The sequence below is a fragment of the Eschrichtius robustus genome, chromosome 3 (genome assembly GCF_028021215.1).
Source record: "Eschrichtius robustus isolate mEscRob2 chromosome 3, mEscRob2.pri, whole genome shotgun sequence".
NCBI classification, from domain to species: domain Eukaryota; kingdom Metazoa; phylum Chordata; class Mammalia; order Artiodactyla; family Eschrichtiidae; genus Eschrichtius; species Eschrichtius robustus.
In genome coordinates, this window is record NC_090826.1 from 8,811,943 (window position 1) to 8,833,860 (window position 21,918).

At 43.2% G+C, this 21,918-nt stretch overlaps 1 protein-coding gene across 3 annotated transcripts in view; it reads right to left on the reverse strand.

Annotated features, from left to right (window-relative positions):
* MTOR (mechanistic target of rapamycin kinase) overlaps positions 1 to 21,918 on the reverse strand; it is a 132,880-nt gene that overhangs the window by 79,328 nt on the left and 31,634 nt on the right. For all 3 annotated transcript variants that reach the window (XM_068538877.1, XM_068538878.1, XM_068538876.1), the window contains exons 20-28: positions 16,651 to 16,737; positions 13,519 to 13,686; positions 12,905 to 13,017; positions 12,425 to 12,587; positions 11,227 to 11,319; positions 10,389 to 10,535; positions 5,810 to 5,952; positions 2,989 to 3,151; positions 2,715 to 2,860 (exon numbers count right to left, since the gene is read on the reverse strand). In XM_068538877.1, coding sequence (XP_068394978.1) covers positions 2,715 to 2,860; positions 2,989 to 3,151; positions 5,810 to 5,952; positions 10,389 to 10,535; positions 11,227 to 11,319; positions 12,425 to 12,587; positions 12,905 to 13,017; positions 13,519 to 13,686; positions 16,651 to 16,737 — 1,223 coding nt within the window. The remainder of the gene's footprint in view (positions 1 to 2,714; positions 2,861 to 2,988; positions 3,152 to 5,809; positions 5,953 to 10,388; positions 10,536 to 11,226; positions 11,320 to 12,424; positions 12,588 to 12,904; positions 13,018 to 13,518; positions 13,687 to 16,650; positions 16,738 to 21,918) is intronic.

A 21,918-nucleotide genomic window follows, 5' to 3' on the forward strand; every position in this document is an offset into this window, starting at 1 on the left:
AACTAGTCAGTGTAAGGTAAGCATAATTCTCGAACTCACTATTTTCTACTGTACCTATAGTCCTTTGATTGTTGGGAACCTACTTAACCTTAAAAACAAGACCCTCAGGATTTTCAAAGAAGTAAAGTGAGTAGAGGAGAAGTACACTGGAGTAGGGCTTCCCATGGGACGGGCAGTCAGACAGAAACTTCCTAAGGCAGGCAGGGGATCTGAGATGCTCATGGGCCAGCATAGTACTGCTTGGAGAGAGAAGAAAAAGATTGGGGGTTAGGAGACGAAGAGAAGGAAGAGCACAAGATGCCTAGGGCAGAAGTAGCTAATAATTTTCTCTCATCAGCTATACACCCCACAACTAAAGAAAATTGAGGCTCTAGGCAACAAAAGCTAAAATAAATTAAGTGGGATTACCTCAAACTAAAAAGCTTCCGCACAGCAAAGGAAAACGATCAATAAATTGAAAAGACAATCTACAGAATGGGAGAAAAATATCTGTAAACCATAACCCAGGATTAGTATCTAAAATATATAAAGAACTTACACAACTGAAGAGCAAAAAAGCAAATAATCCAATTCAAAAATGGGCCAAGAACCTAAACAGTCCATTTTTCTGAAGAAGACATCCAACTGGCCAATGGGTACGTGACCGGGTGCCCAACACCACTAATCCTCAGGGAAACGCAAAGCACAGCCACAATGAGATATCGCCTCACACCTGGTAGGATGACGATTATTAAAGAGACAAGACATAATAAGGGTTGGCAAGGAAGTGGAGAAAAGGGAGCCCTTGTGCACTGTTGGTGGGAATGTAAAGTGGTACAGCTACTACACCACTATACCAGTCTGGTGGTTCCTCAAGACATTGAAAACAGAAGTACCATGTGAGCCAGCAATTCCATTTCTGGATACATATTCAAAGGAAACAAAATCACTATCTCAGAGAGATATCTGTACTCCCATGTTCACTGCAGTATTATTCACAATAGCCAAGATATGGAAACAACCTAAAATGTCCTTCAAAAGATGAATGGATAAAGAAAATGTGAAATATAGTTTATGTATATATATATTATGTGTGTATATATATATGTACATACACACACATATAATATACACATAATGGAATATTATTCAGCCATAAAGAAGGAAATTCTACCATTTGTGACAACATGGATGAATCTAGAGGGCATTATGCTAAGTAAATTAAGACAGAGAAAGACAAATACGGTATAGTATCACTTATATGTGGAATCATTTTTTAAAAAGCTGATTTCATAAAAACAGAATAGAATGGTGGTTGCCAGGGGATGGGAGAATGGGAAAGCGGGGAGATGTAGGTGAAAGGGTACAAACTTTCAGTTGTAAGATGAGTAAGTTCTGAGTATCTAATGCACAGCATAGCAACTATAGCTAATAGTATAGTTTTGTATATCTGAAATTTGCCGAGAGTAGATCTTAAGCATTCTCACCACACACACACAAAAAAGAGTTAACCATGAGAGGTGATGGATGTGTTAAATACCTTGATCTCAGTAATCATTCCATAATGCATATCAAATCATCATGCTGTACATTTTAAATATATACAATTATATTTGTCAATTACTCCTCAATAAAGTTGGCAGGGACAAAACATCTGTATTACATTAATCAAAACCTATAGTTGCTGAAATTTACTCATACTTTTATAGATACACGATTGAATAACTGAAGTATAAACTTTTTGTGACAAGGTTAATGTCAAAAAAAAAATGTCACCATATGTGGTATTTTAGAAATCGACATTCAAAGTCCAATCTTTTTGGGCAAAAACGATTCTATTTCTATCTTTTTGGTCACTTTTTAAAGTGTTTAAAGGAACACTTTTTAGCATCTACTCAAAAGCAGAGCTAGCAGAGAACTTGGTTATTTGATTATCCTTTCAAATGAAGGAAGCACCACACACAGCAGGCTGTTTCAGCCACAGTGGAGGTACTTACTAGCTGGGTGATTTTTCCTAAACTATCTGTAGTGAAATAATCAACCATGTTAGCATTTACATGAAGATAATTAGATCCTGAAGTTAATATTCTCTGATGATCATTAGGGGAAGTGAACAGTTCTCTAGGAGCTGTGGAGCTAACATTTAAGGCTGCTTGTAATTTCATAACAGCAAAAAATTTATTAAACAACCTATTTTTTTTCCATACCCAAAAGACTCAAAACCATCTTATGAGAGAACATAAGCAAATGAGGGGAAAAGACCACTGAATTTCAGACTCTGTCTTTTACATTCATAGAACTCCAAGGAGGAAGACTCAGGCACCAACATATTTAGCCAATAAAAACCCACCCTGCCCTTGGGTGGTCTTTGAGGCACAGAATCCAGCTCCTAGTCCCAAGCCAGAGATCGCAATCTAACCCGGACGTGAAATCTATCTTTCCTAGGCTGCTCTGTCCACAGAACTGCTTCTAGGCTAATTTCATTGGGACAAGTAAGCACAGGTTGGAAAACAACAGAAGCCCAGGTGCTAAGGGTCAACAGAAATGACACTTCTGGCTAGAATACTGGGGAGAGCCATCTGCAACCACATCTCATTTAAACGTGCTGGCCAGGCCTGATGGCAGATTTCACAGAGCAGAGGTCTCCAAGTGCCTCCAGTGAACTGTCACCAGGCAGTGGGAGAAGAGAGGTCATTTTAGATGAAGGCAGCAATTAAAAAGGGTTTATGGCCTACCTGATGAGAGACTCTAGGATGGCAGGGGTGGGACCTTTCTGGAACTCCAGTTCTTTGTAGTGTAGCGCTTTGGCATATGCTCGGCACTTGGCAGCCCTCTCACCCAGCAGAACAATGCCATTGTCATCTCTCAATGGCAGGGGGCCCTGGAGAAAAGCAGAACCCCACAGCATAGGAAAATGGCAGACGGGGCACAAGCAAGAGTGGGCGCTTCTCCCCTCTCACCACCTGGTTCCCTGTCAGGCTCCATCTGGACAATTGGGCAAAGTCTCACCTTGTCACTGTGTTCCATGAATTCAGCCAAGTTTAAGAGGGTTTGTGTGACTTCAGCGATGTCCTGGGAGGTGAGGGCCAGCTCGATGCTTCTGATGAGCTCATCCTGCTGGTCTTCATTCAGCTCAGACCAGCAGGACACAAACGCAGCGTTAAAGAGATCCCTGAAGGCAGACAGGAGCGGAGACAAATGTTGGAAATGCCTCTCCTGCCTCTGCCTGGTGCCACAGAGTCACACCTATCAATCTACTCCCGGCATCACTGATTATGGTTATACAGGCCAGAGCTGTCCAAAAGAACTTGCTGGAAATGGTCTATATCTTCCCTGTCCAATATGGTAGCCATTGGTCAATGAACACTTGAACTTTGATCAGTGTGACTAAGGAACTGCATTTTAAGTTTCAGTTAATTTTAATTAAGTTAAAAGAAGCACACGTGGCTAGTGACTTGTATTTTACAGCGCAGGTACAGGGGACTGGGGCGGGGTGCGTGGGGGGTACAGGGGACTGGGGGAGGGGGCGGGGCGGGGTGCGTGGGGAGAAAGAAGAGCAGAGAAAAGCAACTTGTCTCCACAGTGGTTGCATCACTTCTCTTCATTGGAGGGCATGAACAGAAAGGGACTTCTAACATAGCAGTTGACATAACAGATTCAGAAAACAATAATCTTCAAATGATTCTTGGGATGTTTCTTCTCAGGCAATGTCCAAAGTCCTAAGATCAGAAGTGGCAAAGGCAGCATCTGCTATTGCTTTTCAAAATACAAGCAGAACCTTTAGTAGGATGGTCATAAACAAAATGACAACAGAACTTAAGAAACTAGCAGTATTAGAAAATAGAATCCAAATCCATAAGTCTTAAAAGATTCTCTTAGCCAAACCTCTGACAGCTGGGGCCTTGGGAAGACCTGGAAGCACAGGTATCATTTCTAGGATCACTACAACTATTTAAAATCACTACAGCACCACTTGGGTGAATATATTTGCTACCCCTGACATCTGAATTTCAATCCTACCCCCCTCTTCTTTTGGTGAATGTGTGGAGAGGGGAGTTGGAAACTACAGGATATGCCTGGATAATGTATGGGGTAAAGCATCTGATGCTTATACATCTACTTTTCATTACATATTTTAAAAGGTTACGTCAGATCGATGTATATATAATTTTGGAATCTGATGGAAGAAAACAAAATTTGAAATTCAAAGGATAACATGAAGACCGAAAGAAACCCTGTGTAAATTAAGAAGTAAGCTTTCTGATCTAGGTCCAAGGCCACGCTGGCTCCCAAATGAACATACTTGGCACTAAGGGGATAGACACATATGTGTATTTTTATCACAAGCCTCTTTTGGATGACAGTGTGCCCAAAAGGGACTTGGAGCAGATGAGAGGTACGCTACAGTAGCCGAGCGTGTGAAATCTGCACACTATGGAAACAGAGAAGTCCTAGGAATGATTTTTAAGCATTATAAAATATTTGAAAGAAATCAGATGAACTAAATCATGGCATCCAAGCAACAGCCTCAGGGACCATCGCTATTCTTGCTAAACACACTCCAAATAGCAAACCAGCTGTGCTGATGAAAGTGAAATGGAACACCTCATTTTTTGCTTCTTGCTAATGAAAAGGATTGTTAATTAAATCACCTTTTAATGCCTCATTATAAATAAGAACTGTCCATTGTAGAAAAATTTAGAAAATAAGGAAAAGAATAAAAAAGAACTGCTCCTTAAATCCTCCTACTTAGAGATAATCATTATTGTATTACTTTCTGATCTTTTTCCTATGTACATATACTTTTAATAGTTGAAATCACACATTTATACCATTTTGTATTCCATTTTATGCACTTACATCATACTATGAATCTTTTACATGCATTAAAACTTTTTATAAACCAAATTTTCAATGACTATGATTCACTGTTACAGGTTTGTAGTATTTTTTACGGCAAATTCTATTTTCCAAAGATGGCTGCAGCACTAGCTCCTGTTCCATATGCTCTTCTAGGATCTTTCCACTCCCCCGTAAAAAGGTGGCATCCACGTCTCCTCCCCTTGAGCCCGAGTAGGCCTTTGTGACTGCCTCCAACAATGCAGTGGGACAGAAGTAACACTATGTGACCTCCAAGACTAGGTCATACAAGCCCCATGCACTTCTGCCTCGTTCCCCTGGGGACACTCACTCTTGAACCCAGCCAGTATCCTGTGAGGAAGGCTGAGCAATCCATAGGGCAATCCACGTGGAGAGGAACCAGGGCCCCTGGCCAGGGCTGAACTTCCAGCCAATAGTCAGCCCCAACTTACCAGACATATGGATGAGCCATCTTGGAAGTGGGTCTTCTAGCCCCTGGACAAATACCCCTGACACTGTGTGGGGCAGAGATAAGCTGTTCCCACAAGTCCTGCCCAAATTGCAGATTTGTGAGTAAAATAAGTAATTTTAGACTGCTGTTGTTTTAGACCACTAAGTCTTGGGGTATTTGTAATGCAGCAATAAATAACTGGAGTATCACTATTATTGGAAAACAGGTTATGTTAAGCTATTACATAGTTGTTTTCAGAGTTAAATGACTTTGTAATTAAAGTTTTGGACCTAGATCTACTAAGGAAAGGTATACTAGCAAGGTTAAGATGGATGTTTTTCCTATAATAAGAGCTTGTTCAATTTGCCTTTTTATCTTTTCCCTCAGAGGTTAACAAAGTTAAAAAACCCTTTTACTATTACTGCTAATAAAAACTAACTCTTATACAACATTTTCTACATGCTGATCCTCTTGATCCCAATCTGAAGCTGGGAGGAAGGGAGCCCTGACACACCATACCTGGCCATCGGGTTGTAGGCCTGTGCCAGGGCCCAGCAGGAGCGCAGGGAGGGTGATGAGGAGTCCTTCAGCAGCTCCAGGCTCAGCCGCCTCAGCCATTCCAACCAGTCATCTTTGGAGACCCTTCTGGCAGCTCCCCAGGCCTATCATGCCACAGGCGACAAAGGAAAACCATCAACTGTAAGGGCCAATTGTAAAGAGCCCTTGCCTAGCTAATGATTATTCCACTTCTTTGATTTATAAAATTATACCTCTCATGATAAAATTCCCTGAGCACAAATACAAAAGAGTAATATTTAAAGCCATAAAACACAAGCAGCAAACTCATAATATAAAGAAAGCCTGTTTTACACCTCATTTGCGCTGGACTCTATCTGCAAAGCAGAGACCTCTACAGCCCCAGAGTGGATGGGGACCGTCACACTCAGAATGCATCCAACAAAGCCGAATGGCCTCCAGCAGTGTGTGAGGGGCCCGGGACACCCTGCAGTGGGACACTGGCTCATCTTACAGCAGAGTCACACAGGGAGAGGGGAAATGCTCAGGTTGACACCATCCTCAATAGTGTGACCATCAGGTGAGCACTGAGCCCAGAGTACACGGCAGTATGGTGGAATGAGACAAAAGGAGTTGAACAGATTGAATTTTTACTTTGCAGTTTATCCCCTCCAACTTTCCTCAAAACTCTGAGCTCTCCAGGCACCAAGAGGTCCTAGCAGGGGCAGCTTAGGGAGGTGGATGGAAAGATTCAGGCCCTGGAGCTGGGCAGTAAAGGGGAGTGGTCAGCAGCCACACTCTGTGGAGCTCAGTGGCTGGAGTTCAAATCCCAGGTATGTAACATATTGGGTGTCTGATCTTGGGCAAGTTACTTAACTTCCCTGTGCCTCAGTTTCCTCATCTGTAAAGTGTGGATAATAGTCCCCACATCAGAGGGTGTTCTTTTTTAAATTAATTAGTTAATTTACGGCTGAGTTGGGTCTTTGTTGCTGCGCGCGAGCTTTCTCTAGTTGCAGTGAGCGGGGGCTACTCTTCGCTGTGGTGCGCGGGCTTCTCATTGCGGTGGCTTCTCTTGTTGCGGAGCACAGGCTCTAGGCGTGTGGGCTTCAGTAGCTGTGGCACACGGGCTCTAGAGCGCAGGCTCAATAGTTGTGGCGCATGCGCTTAGTTACTCCGCGGCATGTGGGATCTTCCTGGACCAGGGCTTGAACCTGTGTCCCTGCATTGGCAGGCGGATTCTTAACCACTGCACCACCAGGGAAGCCCCCAGAGGGTGTTTTAAGGATTAATTAACTAAGTTAGAGACTTCCCTGGCAGTCCAGTGGTTAAGGCTCCATGCTTCCACTGCATGGGGCGCAGGTTCAATCCCTGGTCAGGGAACTAAGATCCCGCATGCCACACAGCATGGCCAAGATTTAAAAAAAAAAAAAAGATTAACTAAGTTAATATGTGTAACGGATTTAGCACAGTGCTCTCAGCACAAGTCAGTGCTTTACGCTGAGTGCCTGCTACTCTGAAGTTAGAAACACCTGGCTGGAACCCTGGCCCTGCCACTCACCTGCTGTAGCGACTCTGGGCAAATTACTTGTACACTGCCGTCTGAGTCTTAATCTTCCTCATTTAGGGATAATGCAGCTAAAGGGCCTAGCTGGAACAGACGAGCAAAACATGGTGGCTCGTATTATCAAAATGACACCTCGTTGAATTGGCTTAGCCCTAACTACTAAATCCCTAACTTTTAAAATATATTCTTAAAAGATTTTTCTGGCAGAACAGACATGTCAATCCTCCCTAAATAGGGAAATCAGATAAGTTAAAGCAGAAGTTCTCAAGTGAAGTAGTCCAGGGTGTGAAAGAGACACCCATGTGCTACACCACCTGACCATCAATGACTCAACCCATCACCTCCCTGGGATAAATGGAGATTTGCTATAGCTTTTGATGAGTTACCAAGGAGTAACATTACATAAACTAATATTTTTTGTCAAAAATTGAAGTAGAGATACTATGAGAGACAAATTAAAAATTTATGTGACGGATTCTCACTCACCATACAATGAGAACCCCTGAACTAGAAGAAGATACCAAAGACTTTTAGACCTTGTTCTGTTGAACGAAATGGGAACATCAAGTCCTTTTCGATCCACAGATTTCTGGTTTCCTTCCTACACAGCGAGTCTCTGGATACCGGCACTGTATTACAAGGCATTTAGAAGTCAGACACATACAAGGAAGCATTACTAATGTCTTTTGCCCTCTAATGATATGAGGTTGAGCTTGGGTAAGGCAAAGGCAATGCAACACAGCGGTTAAGAGACTGGTCTCTGGAGTCATACCTGGGTCAGATCCTGGCTCCACCATCTACTGGTTGACATTGGGCAAATTACTTAACCTTTCAGTGCCTCAATGTCCACATCCATAAAAGGGGGACACTAATGACAGCGTCAAACTTATAGGGTTACTGTGAAGATTAAATGCGTCCATACATGTAAAGTGCTCACAACAGTGCCTGACACATGGGAAGTGCTCAACAAATGGTGGTGGTGGTTAGTGCTATCATTAACATTGGTACCATTTGATAAATGGTAGCAAAAGGCTCTTCAAAAAATTTCAGCTTAAGGAACAACTGCACAATCTATCAAACAGGATATGTCCCTCACCTGGGCCTTTCCCCACTGCTCTGTAATTTAAAACATAATCAACTCTCAATTCTCTGGGTTCTACAGTAACTGTTGAAACTCCAGCCAGTTTCCTCTCCTCACCCACCCGCCACTGACTGCCTCATCTGGTTACACTGCTGCACGCTGATGGAACGCCAGCTTATTCATTTAGAAGGTAAGCCCGAATAGATTATCATGAGACAGGAAAGCTGCTGAGACTCTTGGAAGGCATCCTAGAGGCACACATAAATGGTTTGTATGTTTTCTGTACTACGTAAATCCTCTATTAGCATAGCCAACAGAAAGGTGACTGAGGTGGCAAATTATTATTCTGAAAGCTGGTTAAAACTGACAAATATACCAATCCCTAATTATCATCACATGAATATGTAGAAGCACAATTTACTTTTCGATGAAATGGATCTGAGAGTCAGCTGTGGAGAGCTTTGCTTAGGGTTTTTTAACTTGATCTGTTCTCTCAGGTGAGACAGACTGAGATTCTTTTTTCTGTTTGGCAAAGGTTATGCTTATTTTTCCAAGTCCTGGGTAGAAAGCAAAACTTTCTGGAAGCAAACTAGACCACTGGGGAATTTCCTAAAATAGGGAGAACAAAGCCCTAAAGCTGAGTGGACAGCTGCCTGGATGGAAGGACATTCTGAACCTAGGCAGGCTGAAAACATCTGGGTGGGAACGTGCACCTGGCCTCCTTGTCTGGCCCCTCCCTCAAACGTGAGGTGTCGGCACGGTGGCCTCAACAACTGCTTGGGAATGCCAGGTGTCGATGCCCTTTCTCCTCCTGAAGTCTTGGACTAGCAGCTACAAAACACACAGAGGCAGAGCAGTATCACTCATGACCCAGGGGCATCTGACCACTTCCATCTTAAACCATCAAACGTTTCTCAGTAGTGGTCACTTTGCAGCTGTCTGTGTGGGTGAAGACTGATGTCAGGAGTACAGGCCAGTGTTTCAAAGCTGTGGGTGAGCACACGCACACAGCTCTGTGTGCAAATCGTTATGGGCTTGGCCAAAAGAAGACACCAAGTCAACTAGGACCCAGCCCTGCCCAGTACTTTACCTCTATCTGCTGCTATACACGAAATGCAGCTGTGTCGCATCAGCTGCTAATGAAGAAAACTACCACATTGAAATTCAAACTGGGAGCTGCTTACAGTCACTAGAAGTACTAAAGACTAATGCAAAATGTGGAAAATAAGCAACCTGGTATATTTATTTAAAAGTCAGTGAAGTATATGATTACTCTCTTTAGATCCATCCATTAGAGATGCTTTGAAACTGCCTGTTTTTAAGTGCATAGCTGGTGGCATACATGATGAGAAGCTGGTTATATCCCAGGCTTTGGTCAGCATAGAGAATCCAGTACTGATCTGCAGAGATCTAAAACCTTGCTACTCAAAGTGTGGTCCGTGGACCACTGGCATCGGCATTATTTGGGAGCTTGTTAGAAATGGAGACTATCAAGGCCTGGGCTTGGGCCTGAATCAGAACAAGCATTTTAACAACAAGCTCCCCAGCATGTGGTAAGCCCAGTGAGTCTGAGAAGTCTGAGAAGCACTGCTTTAAAGAGCCTGCATCAGGCTCAGTGCTAACCAGGAGGCTCACTGGTTGTGTTCTGTTCATGTAAAAAATGAGAACGCTATTTGCAACAATGCATTCCACTGTCAAAGCTCCAAGGGAACACAAAAGGACACCTTGTTCTTTTTTTTCCTTCTATTAAAAAATTGTATAATTCAGACACTTGGAGAAAAAACAAAATGACCTAAGTTCGTGGTATCTAGATTTTCAGAAAGATGCTTGGTTTTTGGTGGTTTTAAACAGAAGACAGCAAGAGCTGAAAGTTTTGAACAAGAGAGAAGAGCAGGGGCTCTCCTTTCCAAGTCCCCCCCCGGAAACGATGGACCTGCCTTTTGGAGGTTGATGGTGCTGACGTGCAGTTTCTTCATGGGTCCCGTTTCCACTGGTCCACTAGCCAAGGCATCCCCTTGGCCACTCCGCAGCATTCGATGCTGGTAAATCAAAGGGTCCTCTTCTTCATCAGCAAGGGTGTATCCCTGCAACCAGAGATTTAGAGAACCACCCTGCAACTCCACAAGCCGCTCCCAGTTTAGAAAACATCCTTAAACCCTGGGAGGGTCACACCTTCTGGAAGAGCCAGGATTTAGGTGAAGATTCCACATAGGGACAGAACGAATCACAGGTGGGCTGTATTCCGCACTGAGACCAGTCTGTGTTGGTCACTCCTGGCCACTGGCAAGCACTGACTTAGTAGTATGAGCATGCAAAACTGGCAAATGTGAGACAACCGTGAGCCACAAACGTGACAAAGAGCTGGGCCGGCAAGGAGCTGCTGCCTGTTTTTGTAGGACCTGAGAGCCAAGGATGGTTTTTGCAGTTTTCAATGATTGAAAAAAAATTGAAAGAAGATTGATATTCTGCAACACATGAAAATTATTAGAGAATCATATTCTGGTGTCCATAAATAAAGTTTTACTGCAACGCAATCAGGCTCATTCGTTTACATATGCATATGGCTGCTTACAGGCTGCAGTGGCAGAGCTGAGTAGTTTCATCAGAGACCACATAGCCTACAAAGCTGAAAAAATTTACTATCTTGACAGAAAAAGTTTGCCAATCTCTAGTTCAGAGCTAAAAAGCTAGATATACCCCCACTGCTAAGATTACAAGAATACCAATTGAGAAAGACAATGCGGGACTTGGAAATGGAAACAAAGCACAGCTCACCTTGACAATCCTGCAGATGAGGACATCGTAGCGCTGATGGTTGATTCGGTGTCGCACCAGAACTTTATTTACCATTGGAATGAAAATTTGGTACTATAACAAGAGAGGAAGCAGATCAGAAACCATTACTTTGGAGAGTGGGAAATAGAAAAAAGAATATTACCCCTACCACATTGCAGCTACTACTTCTGGGTTTGGGACTAGCTCTGCGGTAGTTTTTACCCCTTGTGCTATGATCCTCATCCCCATCACCTTCCATCTGCGTCACTGCAACAGCCTCTTATTTTAATGGTCTCTCTGCTTCCCCTCTTGGCCCAGTCTATTCTTCCACACAGCGCTGAGAATGATCACTGAAAAATGTTAGGTCAGATCACAGTATTCCTGTGCTCAAAATCTCCAAAGAACTCTAGTCTTGCTCAGACTGAAAGCCAACTATAATGGCCTACAACAGCAATGTGCAAATTTTAGTGGGCATCAGAACCACCTGGAAGGCATATGAAACCAGAGATTGCTGGGCTCCACAGTCAGAATTGCTGGCTTGGTAGGTCTGGGGTGAGGCATGAAAATCTGCAGTTCTAAGGAGCGCCCAGCTAAGTAGATGCTAATGCTGCTTGTCCGGGGACCACAATCTGAGAACCACTGGCCACAATACCTAGCTTCCATGCCTACCGCCAGCACAGCCTTTACAAGGTTCTCTCTATGACCTTTCCCAAGTACTTTCCCCCTGGCTCCCTCCCCTGAAGTCACCGCTCTCCTGCTGCCCCCACCCTTCAAGCACACTGCCATCTCGCACCTTTGCCTTTGCTAATCCTTCTGCCTGCAGCCAGCTCCCTGGCGTTGGGCCTTTCCTTTATTTAGGTTTCTGCTGAAATGTTACCTTATCAGAGAGGTCTGCCTCTACAGAAACAGCATCTCTCCCTACTCCCTCCCATTCCTCTTATGAGATAAATTATGTCTCGTAGCTTTGCTTCATTGGAATGTAAGCTCAGTGAGAACAAGGACATCATTCTGTTTACAGCGTTATCCCCAGAACAGCACTCAGCCCACATAGGTGGCTCAATAAATACTTGCTGAATAAAGAAGGAAAAAGAGGCACAAACAATTCCTAGCTCTTTGTCAGTGACTGAGACCTACAGACTAACAAGTGGAGGAGTCTGCAAAGGCAGAAGAGCGCGCGTGTCGAGGACTCCTGCCTCACCTTCTTCCCCAGCTGAAACACGAGTGAGGACAACGTGTCCATGGCTGTGGGACGGAGTTCTGGGCTCTGGTCCAGCGTTCGCACAATCGGGTGAATGATCCGAGAGGCATAGTCAGTGAAATCCAGGGACTCCGTCAGGCGGTCCACTGTCTCTAACGCTGCCCTACAACAATCGCTGACATACAGTAATTGCTAACACACAGCCCAAGAGTAAGAGAAGTGGCTGAGGGCTACCTTAACAATCAGCACCCAACGGGAAGGAATGGCTTCTGACATTATTTTGGGTACAGAGATCTAACACATATTCCTGTGGGATGCGGACAGTGAAGATTTCCATAAACCTGGTACATATCTGGACTAAACTAACGAGAGTTGAAATAACAAAAAAATAGAAAGATGGCCTGGGGACTTAAGAAAAGGGCATTTTCAACAAAACATTAAAAGCTTGATAACTGTTAGTCCTAAAGGGCAGGTGCTCACTTTCGAGATGGCAATGGAACTTCAGGGGCATCAAACAACTTCACGATAGGGGGCAATAACAAATGCAGATAGTCATCCAGGTTGGCGCCAAACAGCTGGATTGCAGCAAGCAACTGCAAAAAGGAGTAAAGGCACGGCGATGAACAAATACAGTCAGGTATCAAGTATCTAAGTACCTGAAGGGCGGCAGTGGTATGGATAATTCAAAATTCTTTGGGGACTCTGAAAAGCCTTTATTAAATGGCTCTGAATTACATTCTCTTGGTAGCACTTTTCCCCGTCATTTTATTTCACTTATATGTTACTTCACTTTCTCTGAACTTATTTCAACTGGTAAGGAATAAGTTGCTGGATAATAGAGAAAACTGGTATGCTAAATAAAATATTTACCAAGAATAATCCATTAAAAGAGACAAAACATAAGGATAATCAAGAGAGGATTAGAAACATCCTGTAAACTGTACACTGCACGCATCAGGTACTACAGTATTCTTTAGAGTCAGCGTTATGGACCAAGCATCCCCCTGTCACTCAGAACAGGGTCTCTTAGATGCCCATCCGGGGACTCTGATGGACTCTGGGAATCTCTCCAGAGGATGTCCCGGGTTACGCACCTTGATGGAGACGATGCGGCCTGGGCTGTTGTCATGCATGAAGACTCGTAGCATGTGTGGGATCAGCTGGGGCAGGTAGAGCTTAAATTCACCCCCAAGAGCTACCACAATCTGCTCAATGAGAAGAATGATCGTGCTCTGGATGGAGGTGTTCATGACCCAGAATTCCTATAAAGAGGGAAGAGACAGAGGAGCAAAGTCGGGGGCCCTTCTGCTGAAATATGAACCAAGGAACTGAGACAGCCAAAACGAAGCACAAATGCAGTGAGCATGGTCTGTGCCATGGGACTCCTTCCTTATCCTCCTCTCCCCAGGCCTCCCTGTATCCTACGTCAGTCACAGTGAGCAACTAAACTGCATTTCCCCAAAAGCACCAGGCTACATGGCTCCTCCGTGCTTTGCTCATGCTGCTCTCGGCTTAGAATCCCACCTTTTGCTCAGCTAAGCCCATCTGTCTTTCCAGACCTGGCTCAAGCCTCACTTCGCCTAAGAAGGCGTTCCTATCTCCTTCCATTATCCACTGTGGGTCCCTCTGCTCTGCTCTCTTCTAGCACCTGTAATACTTAATTTTCTTTGCCGCCTTCCCTCTACTCGACTGTAGCCTGGTTAAGGGCAAGAAACCCTCCGATCCCTCTCTGTCTCCCTGAATCTAGCAGAGCGCCTGGCATATTCCAGCCACCCAAACCCATCTGGCAGAATGAACGAACGACCAGGCCTGCATCACTCTAGGAGCTCTCCAGCCGTCTAGGGGTGGTCCCACTTTGGGTAGCACCTGGGCTCTGCCAGAGGGTGACTTCAGTGTTAACAAGATTTCCTGCCCTTTTGGATTGAGACTTTGCTCGACAGCATCTGACATCTGTCCCAAACCATTTTCAGGCCTGGAGAGTGCCACAAGAGGAGCATTTTTCTACATTCATCTAATTATATTCCACATAAATCACTAAAATAAAAACTTGGCCAACTGGCTCCAGATCCTGTCTCGGTACTGCAAGGCAAATTGGTCCAAGTCTCTCACTCCAGGAAAAGCTGTCATTTCAAATCAATTCAGAAAGACAGTGGCCTACTGCCTCCTTTAAAACCTCCGGAGTAGGAGACTTAATGATGGCAACATATGCTTATTAATACTCTTGGGCCCCCATTTAATTCAGAGTAGAAGTCAGTGGAAAAAAAAAAAAGATAACTCCTCAGATGGAAGGCTTTAAAAGAAGCCTAAGGTATTTTTATTCAGAAAAAATTGTTCTTAAATCATAGTAGTTTAGCAAGTAAAAACATTTCTAAAAAAAATCTATACTAAAAGGTGCTGGTAAAACTTTCTTTCTCTCTGCTTGGAGAGAGGTATTCTCTTTGAAAAAGCTATTTTCTCTAGATAAAAAGCTTCGACAAAGAAACACCACAAATTTTATGGCCTCCGTGGTTTGTCTGATGTTCATTCACTGGGACCACACTCTGCCTTCTTTAGAGAGAGCCCGCCTACCTTTCCACGGCAGGGTCATCGGGGCTCCTCACAAGGGGTTTTCTCTAAGTCAAAGACACCAGGCAGCCTCCCCAGGGGTGTCGGCTGGACCACTGTTCACAAAGCCCCGAGCTCTTCCTGGGCTCGGAGGAGCTCACTAAAATGGCCAGGATCAAGAGCCAAAGAAGAGCCCTGTTGGTACCTTCTCTGTCTTGGAGGAAATGAAAGCTGTATTTTGTAGGTGTAAGGCTCCCAGCCTCAAACTCCTATATGTTTTGTCGAAAGTCATTTTTGGGGAATAAGTCACAGATTACTTCAGCCTCAACCCCCGAGGGCACTGCTTCCTCCCTCCCCGCCCCACCCCCAACCCCCTTAACACCACCCGCAGGCTCTTTAGCATCCTGCCTAACTCTTCCTGTACAGAGGCCCCTGTGGCAGGAGGCAGGGAACAGAGCAGCTTTTACTTATTTATACAAATAGGAGTTTTTCAGTTCTGAGACTCATTTTCGGGGAAGTTCCATTTTTGAAGCCAGCCACTTTCATTTTAGTCCTGCTGCTTCTTCCAAGCTAACTACAAAGGTCTGGTGTAGAAGAATAGAAATCACTGGAATAATTGTCTTCCAGTTCTTTGAGGACACAGCCATCTCTGCAAAGCAATCTCCCCAGCAGAGACAGTGAAATTATAGAGAACAGTAGGAAGCAGCCTCCCACCCCCAATACAGAAAAACGATACTGCCATCAATGGGGAGTCCTTTGCACCTACTTAAAGCATGTTATAAAATTTGCGACGAGAGCCTCTTCTCAAACACTGTTGCAGGGACTTCCCTGGTGGTGCAGTGGTTAAGAATCCGCCTGCCAATGCAGGGGACACGGGTTCGAGCCCTGGTCCGGGAAGATCCCACATGCCATGGAGCAACTAAGCCCATGTGCCACAACTACTGAGCCTGCGCGCTAGAGCCCGCGTGCCACAACTACTGAGCCCGCGTGCCTCAACTACTGAAGCTGTCGTGCCTAGAGCCCGTGCTCCGCAACAAGAGAAGCCACCGCAATGAGAAGCCCGCGCTTCACAATGAAGAGTAGCCCCTGCTCGCTGCAACTAGAGAGAGCTTGCGCAGCAGCAACAAAGACCCAACGCAGCCAAAAATAAATAAATTTATGTATTAAAAAAAACCCACAACACTATTGCAGTCAGAAGGTGGCATTTATGCTTTTGAAGGTAGCAGGGAAAAGCATCACCTTCTTCCTCAGAGCCTGACAGGAGTCCATCATATTTAATGGCCCCAGGAAAACCCAATCCCCAATCCTCTCTTAAAGCCATGGTTTTATAGGCCGTAAGGAAGAGGGCTTTTGTGAGAATAGTAAAGCACTATTGTGATGTTAAAGTGAAATTGCTTTGCTGTGTGTGAGGCAAAGAACTCGAGTTTATTTCTGGCAGAACAATTCCTTCAGGATTTCTCCTCAGACTTTATACCTTGAACTCTTGTACCTGGGAGCCTGTAGCGAGAGCCCCTCCACCCCCTTTCATAATCCAGTGGGATACCTTGCTCCACTTTTTATCCTCAGGTTATAACGGCTCTATGATGACCCATGAAAAAAATGTCCACATCATCCAAACCTGCTGCTGAATGCTCCTGGACCCAAACACTGAGGAACAGGCCAAAGCATTAATTTCTACTCACTCTCATGAGTGTGACTATTTCATCCATGTAAGGCCTGATGTGGCTCTTCACAAAGGACACCAACATTCCCAGCTGCTGGAACAGAAACTGAAACAGAGAAGAGGTCAGCAAGTTGGCACCACGGAGGATGTAGAACTCCCAGGCTTACCCCAAGTGCACGCTAATGAATAAAGACAACTATGGAATCGGTTTCTGCACCACCCTTTCTTCTGAGAATAAGCTTCAAAGAATGAGATTGAAAACCATCGGTGGTAATGGTGGTGAGGGCTGAAAAATATGTCAGTGGCTTTACTCACCAGGCGAGGCAGTTTCTGCTCAGCAGGGGCTTCGGGGCCAGACTAGCTGTTCTGAACTGTTTCTGTTACCTACTAGCTTTGTGACCTTCATTTAATCTCTCTGCACTCAGCCTCTTCTGTGGGAAAATGGGAGATAACAATTCTTGTCTCATAGGCTTGTGGTAAGAGTTAACTGGGCTAATACCTGGAAAGCACTAGAACAGGGACACAAATACTGTTAAATGCCCAATGAACATCATCTATTGTTGAAGGATTTCTGGAGTCACTGAAAACTTAAAAATGGACATGAAATTTTTAATTAACTGCAGATGTATCTTTTGTTTATTCAGTCTTAATTCACTACCACTTACTTTCTAAAATAAATACAGCTAACTATTATGGGTATTGTGGTTCACTTATAGTAATTAACTCAATTAATTAGGTCTTAATTAATTAGTTAACTGTGTCTCTAAGAAACTGTGGGGACTTCCCTGGCGGCACAGTGGTTAAGCATCCGCCTGCCAATGCAGGGGACACGGGTTCGAGCCCTGGTCCGGGAGGATCCCACATGCTGTGGAGCAACTAAGCCCGTGTGCCACAACTACTGAGCCTGGGCTCTAGAGCCTGTAAGCCAGAACTACTGAGCCCGTGTGCCACAACTACTGAAGCCCGTGCGCCTAGAGCCCATGCTCCGCAACAAGAGAAGCCACCACAATGAGAAGCACGCACACCACAACGAAGAGGAGCCCCCGCTCGCTGCAACTAGAGAGAGCCCGTGTGCAGCAACGAAGACCCAGTGCAGCCAAAAATAAATAATAAATAAAATAAATTAATTAAAAAAAAAAAAGAAAGAAAGAAACTGTGAACCAAAACAGCAAGCAAATTGAGGGAGGGCTGGGATAAGGAGATTCTATTTAGGTTGGTATCTTGCAACTGTTAAGAGATGCCATTCACGAAATAAAGTTGGGAATAAAGACGGCTTAGGTAAGAGAAATCCCAACTACTTTCCAGGTTAAAGATGTCTTCAGGGTGTAGTTTTTATTTTGTTATGATCCCCAGATAGTGCTACATGTCAATATCAAGTCGCAAATCGTAGTGTAAACCTCCCTTCCCCACCCCCCCAATTTTTATAGCTCTCTATGCCTTTGCTGCCCTCCACTAACAAGAATAATTTCATACGTATGTATTTTCACCCTTATCCACATGTTAAAACTTGGGTAAGTTGGGGAAAAATAAAAAGTATGTTTCAAATAGTGAGTAATGGACTTATAGAACTCATTACCTGAAGAGGTGAGACTGATAGGACACACAGAACTGGGCTCAAAGAGAGTTTGGACTAATTTCTAAGGACAGGGACACCAGTGGATTCTAAGGGGGTTAGAACCTGGTCTCACATGGCACACAGGTTCAACTCGGTAGAGCCATCCCTACCTATCTCCTGGGCACCTCCTCATAGAATCACTGCTGACAGTTTCTGTGAAATGGTCCCTACGAAAGTATATTACAGAGATCAAGGGACAGGAGACTCTAAAATACAATGGTTTTTTAGTTAAACTTTTGTTATGCAGAACCTGAAAGAAGGTAGAAAATCTAAACTGGAGGAAAAGCAGGGCATCAGGGATGGCAGGTCAGGGGAAACCCTGAGACGAAAGGACAAAAGCCTCCTGATCCTTGCTGTCACTTCATATGAGGTGTCCATGGGGCAGCCTCTCCGGTGGCTGATACCCCAGGCAGGTGCCTCATCCCCAGGGAGGGGGCCCGATACCCCCAGGCAGGTGCCTCATCCCCAGGGAGGGGGCCCGAGTAGCCACCTCATTTCTTCTCCCTTAGATTCTTTCACAAGCTTTTTTCTCTTTTCCCTCCTGAACATTAGTATTTCAAAAGAACACGTAGTTTTGTTCCTGAAAATATGGTGGGTTAGATCCCCTCCTAAATCCCCTTGCTATGAAAAGCTTAAAAGTAATGCATAAAAGATAAACGTTGTTATCAGATCATCAGAACTGAAACCTTTCACATAAAGCCAGACCTTCAAAAAGCTACATATCAAAAAAAATGGTGAAACCTCCTACCCCCAAATCTGTCCACTGGCAAAGGAGACAAAGTAATCTGTGAGTCTTGATGGGAGGTCTAGGTAGGAAAAAAAAGCCTTCCTAAGAGTTTGTAATTTCAGGCCACTCTCATATGAGTTTAGGGGGTTATTTTAACTACCTGTGTGGCCTGAGAAACTCTAAGCCAAGAAACTAACTAAAAGTTCTCCTAGACCACCTGGTAGAAGCAAATGCAAGCCCTCTCTGGAGAGATGCAACTTCAGAGCAGATATTCCAGTATTAACCGCTCCAGGGGAAGTCCAGCTGAATATGATGCATGATCCAAAATTGTAAAACACATAAGGACAGACTTACAGACTTGCTGCGAGTATGACTCAGCAGAAACAATAAACAACAGAATTAGACTCATCAAAAACCTTATGTATACTGGAATTATTGGATAGAAAATATAAAGTAAACCTGTTTAAAATGCTTAAAGGAATAAGAGAATAAAAAAAAAATATGAGTAAGGAACAAGATACTATCAAAAATACTAGGCATGTTTGAAAGAACCTAGTATAACTTTAGAAATTATAAAATGTAGTAGGAACTAAAAACTCAATGACAGGTCAAAAAGACATAGCTAAAGAATCAGTGAATAGAAAATGGATGTGAAGACATATCCAGAATACATCTCTGAGAGACAAAGATGAACAACACAGATAAGAAACTAAGAGACATTAAGGACAGAGTAAGAAGCTCTAAATGTTGAATCTAATTCTGGAAGGAAAAAATAGAAGGGTGGAATCATCATATTCAGAAAGCCCACAAATCCCCATCAGGATAAGAAAGAGAAATGCATATCTAGATTTACAATAGTGAAACTTCAGGACAACAAAAAAAATGAGAAGATCTGAAACCGCCATAGAGGAAAGGGAGATTACATAAAAAGGAATCATGATTTCTCAACAGCAACAAAAGAAGTCAGAAAACAGTGGGATAATATGTACAGCTGAAGGAGAACCCAGAATTGTATTCTCAGCTAAATAAAGATTTTACAAGAGGATGAAATAAAGATTTTTTTCAGATAAACAAAAACAGAGCATTTACTTTGATGGATGCTCAGAAGAATTTGCCTTAGAGAGAAGGAAAATGGTCCTAGGAGGAAGCTCTGAGACAGGAGACAGAAATGAAGTGGCAAAAGGGATAAACATAAACACTGTCTGCATAAAATAACAGTAACGTTTAATTTGGAGTTAAAAAAAAGTGATACTAGATAATAACATAAGAAGGAAGGGAGATATAATACTTTGATCAGTCATTCTAAGTTTTGTATATTGTTCAGGGAAAGGATGGAGACAATGACTAATTTTAGACTTTGTTAAATAAGGTATGCAAGTCAAATTTTATGGGTGAAAAAGATAAAATTGGATGCATTCCTCATACTCTACACTGGGACATATTCCAAAGAGCTCAAAGATCTAAACGTAAAAGGTGAAGCCATTTAAGTACAAGAAGAAACAGAGGTGAAAATGATGTATACACAAAGCTTTTCATTGCAGCATTATTTTAAATATCAAAGACTGGAAAAACACAGTCATCAACAGGGACTGGTCAAATAGCTATGGCATGTTCACACAATGAAGTACCAATTGCCTCTAAAGAAATGAAGACATTCTCACTATACTGCTATGGCATGAACTCCAGGATATGCTGCTGTGAAAGTGGAAAAAAGTAAGATTCAGAAAGTTTATATTATGTTATTCTTCTGAGGAAGGAAGGTGGGGGACATATATTTCCTTATATTTTCAAAAATAAATACTGAAAAGATAAATTTAAAAACTGATAAAACTGGTTAGCTTAGGGGGAAGTGTGGTAGGCAGAATTTCGGTACCCAAAAAACGTCCATGTCCTAATCCCTAGAACCTGTGAATAAATTACTTTACATGACAAAGGGGACTTCCGAAGATGTGATTAGGGAGCAGGACGCTGAGATGGGGAGATTATCCCGGTGGGCCCAATCTAATCACAGGAGTCCTTAAAAGCAGAGAACCTTTCCTGGTTATATTCAGAGAGAAAGATTTGAGGGAAAAAGGATAGTCAAAGAGATACAATGTTGCTGACTTTGAAGATGGAGGAAGGAGGCCAAAGAATGCAGGCAGCCTCTAGAAGCTAGAAAAAGCAAGGAAAGGGGTTCCCCCTAGAGCCTCCAGAAAGGAACACAGCCTTAATGGCACCCTGACTGTAGTTCAGTATGATCTATGCCAGACTTATGACCTAAAGAGCTGTAAGATAATCAATTTGTGTTGTTTCAAGTTACTAAATTGGTGGTGATTTGTTATAGCAGCAATAGTAAATGACAGAGGAAGGAAAAATTATTTCAAGTGACTTTGAACACAGTATTTTGGTGTATATCCCCAACAAGACACATCCTAAAAACAATAACAAATTGTAAAAGACCTTGAACTGCATTCAGTAATCATATTGTTAATACTAATACTGGTCATATACTATTTATATGTATACAAAAATACATATACTTTGCAAGATAAAGCAAGAAATTACGGAGATGTCAGAACCAAGGAATCAAGTTTTTCAGTGTAACAGAAAAGAGATACAAGTATAAAATCAAAGAAGTAAAAACTCTTTAATCTTAAATCTGAATTGGAAATATCAGTATTAAGTTATGTATTACTTTTTCCTTTTTAAAAATCATTACATATTTCTAGTTCTGTTCACTGAGAAGACCTAGAAACAATGACACACCAGCAGCAATGAGCACCCTCATTGAGCACCACAATGAGCACCCTCAATGAGCACCACAATGAGCACACAAACTGCAGTCTCTAAGTTCCATCTCTCACTTGAAGAAACCATAGCTCCTTGGAAGTGGCTATGTCTAGGCTTGAGTGAAGTATACTTGATAAGTCTGAAATAGCTTTTTTTTGCCAGAAAGAAAGAAAGTG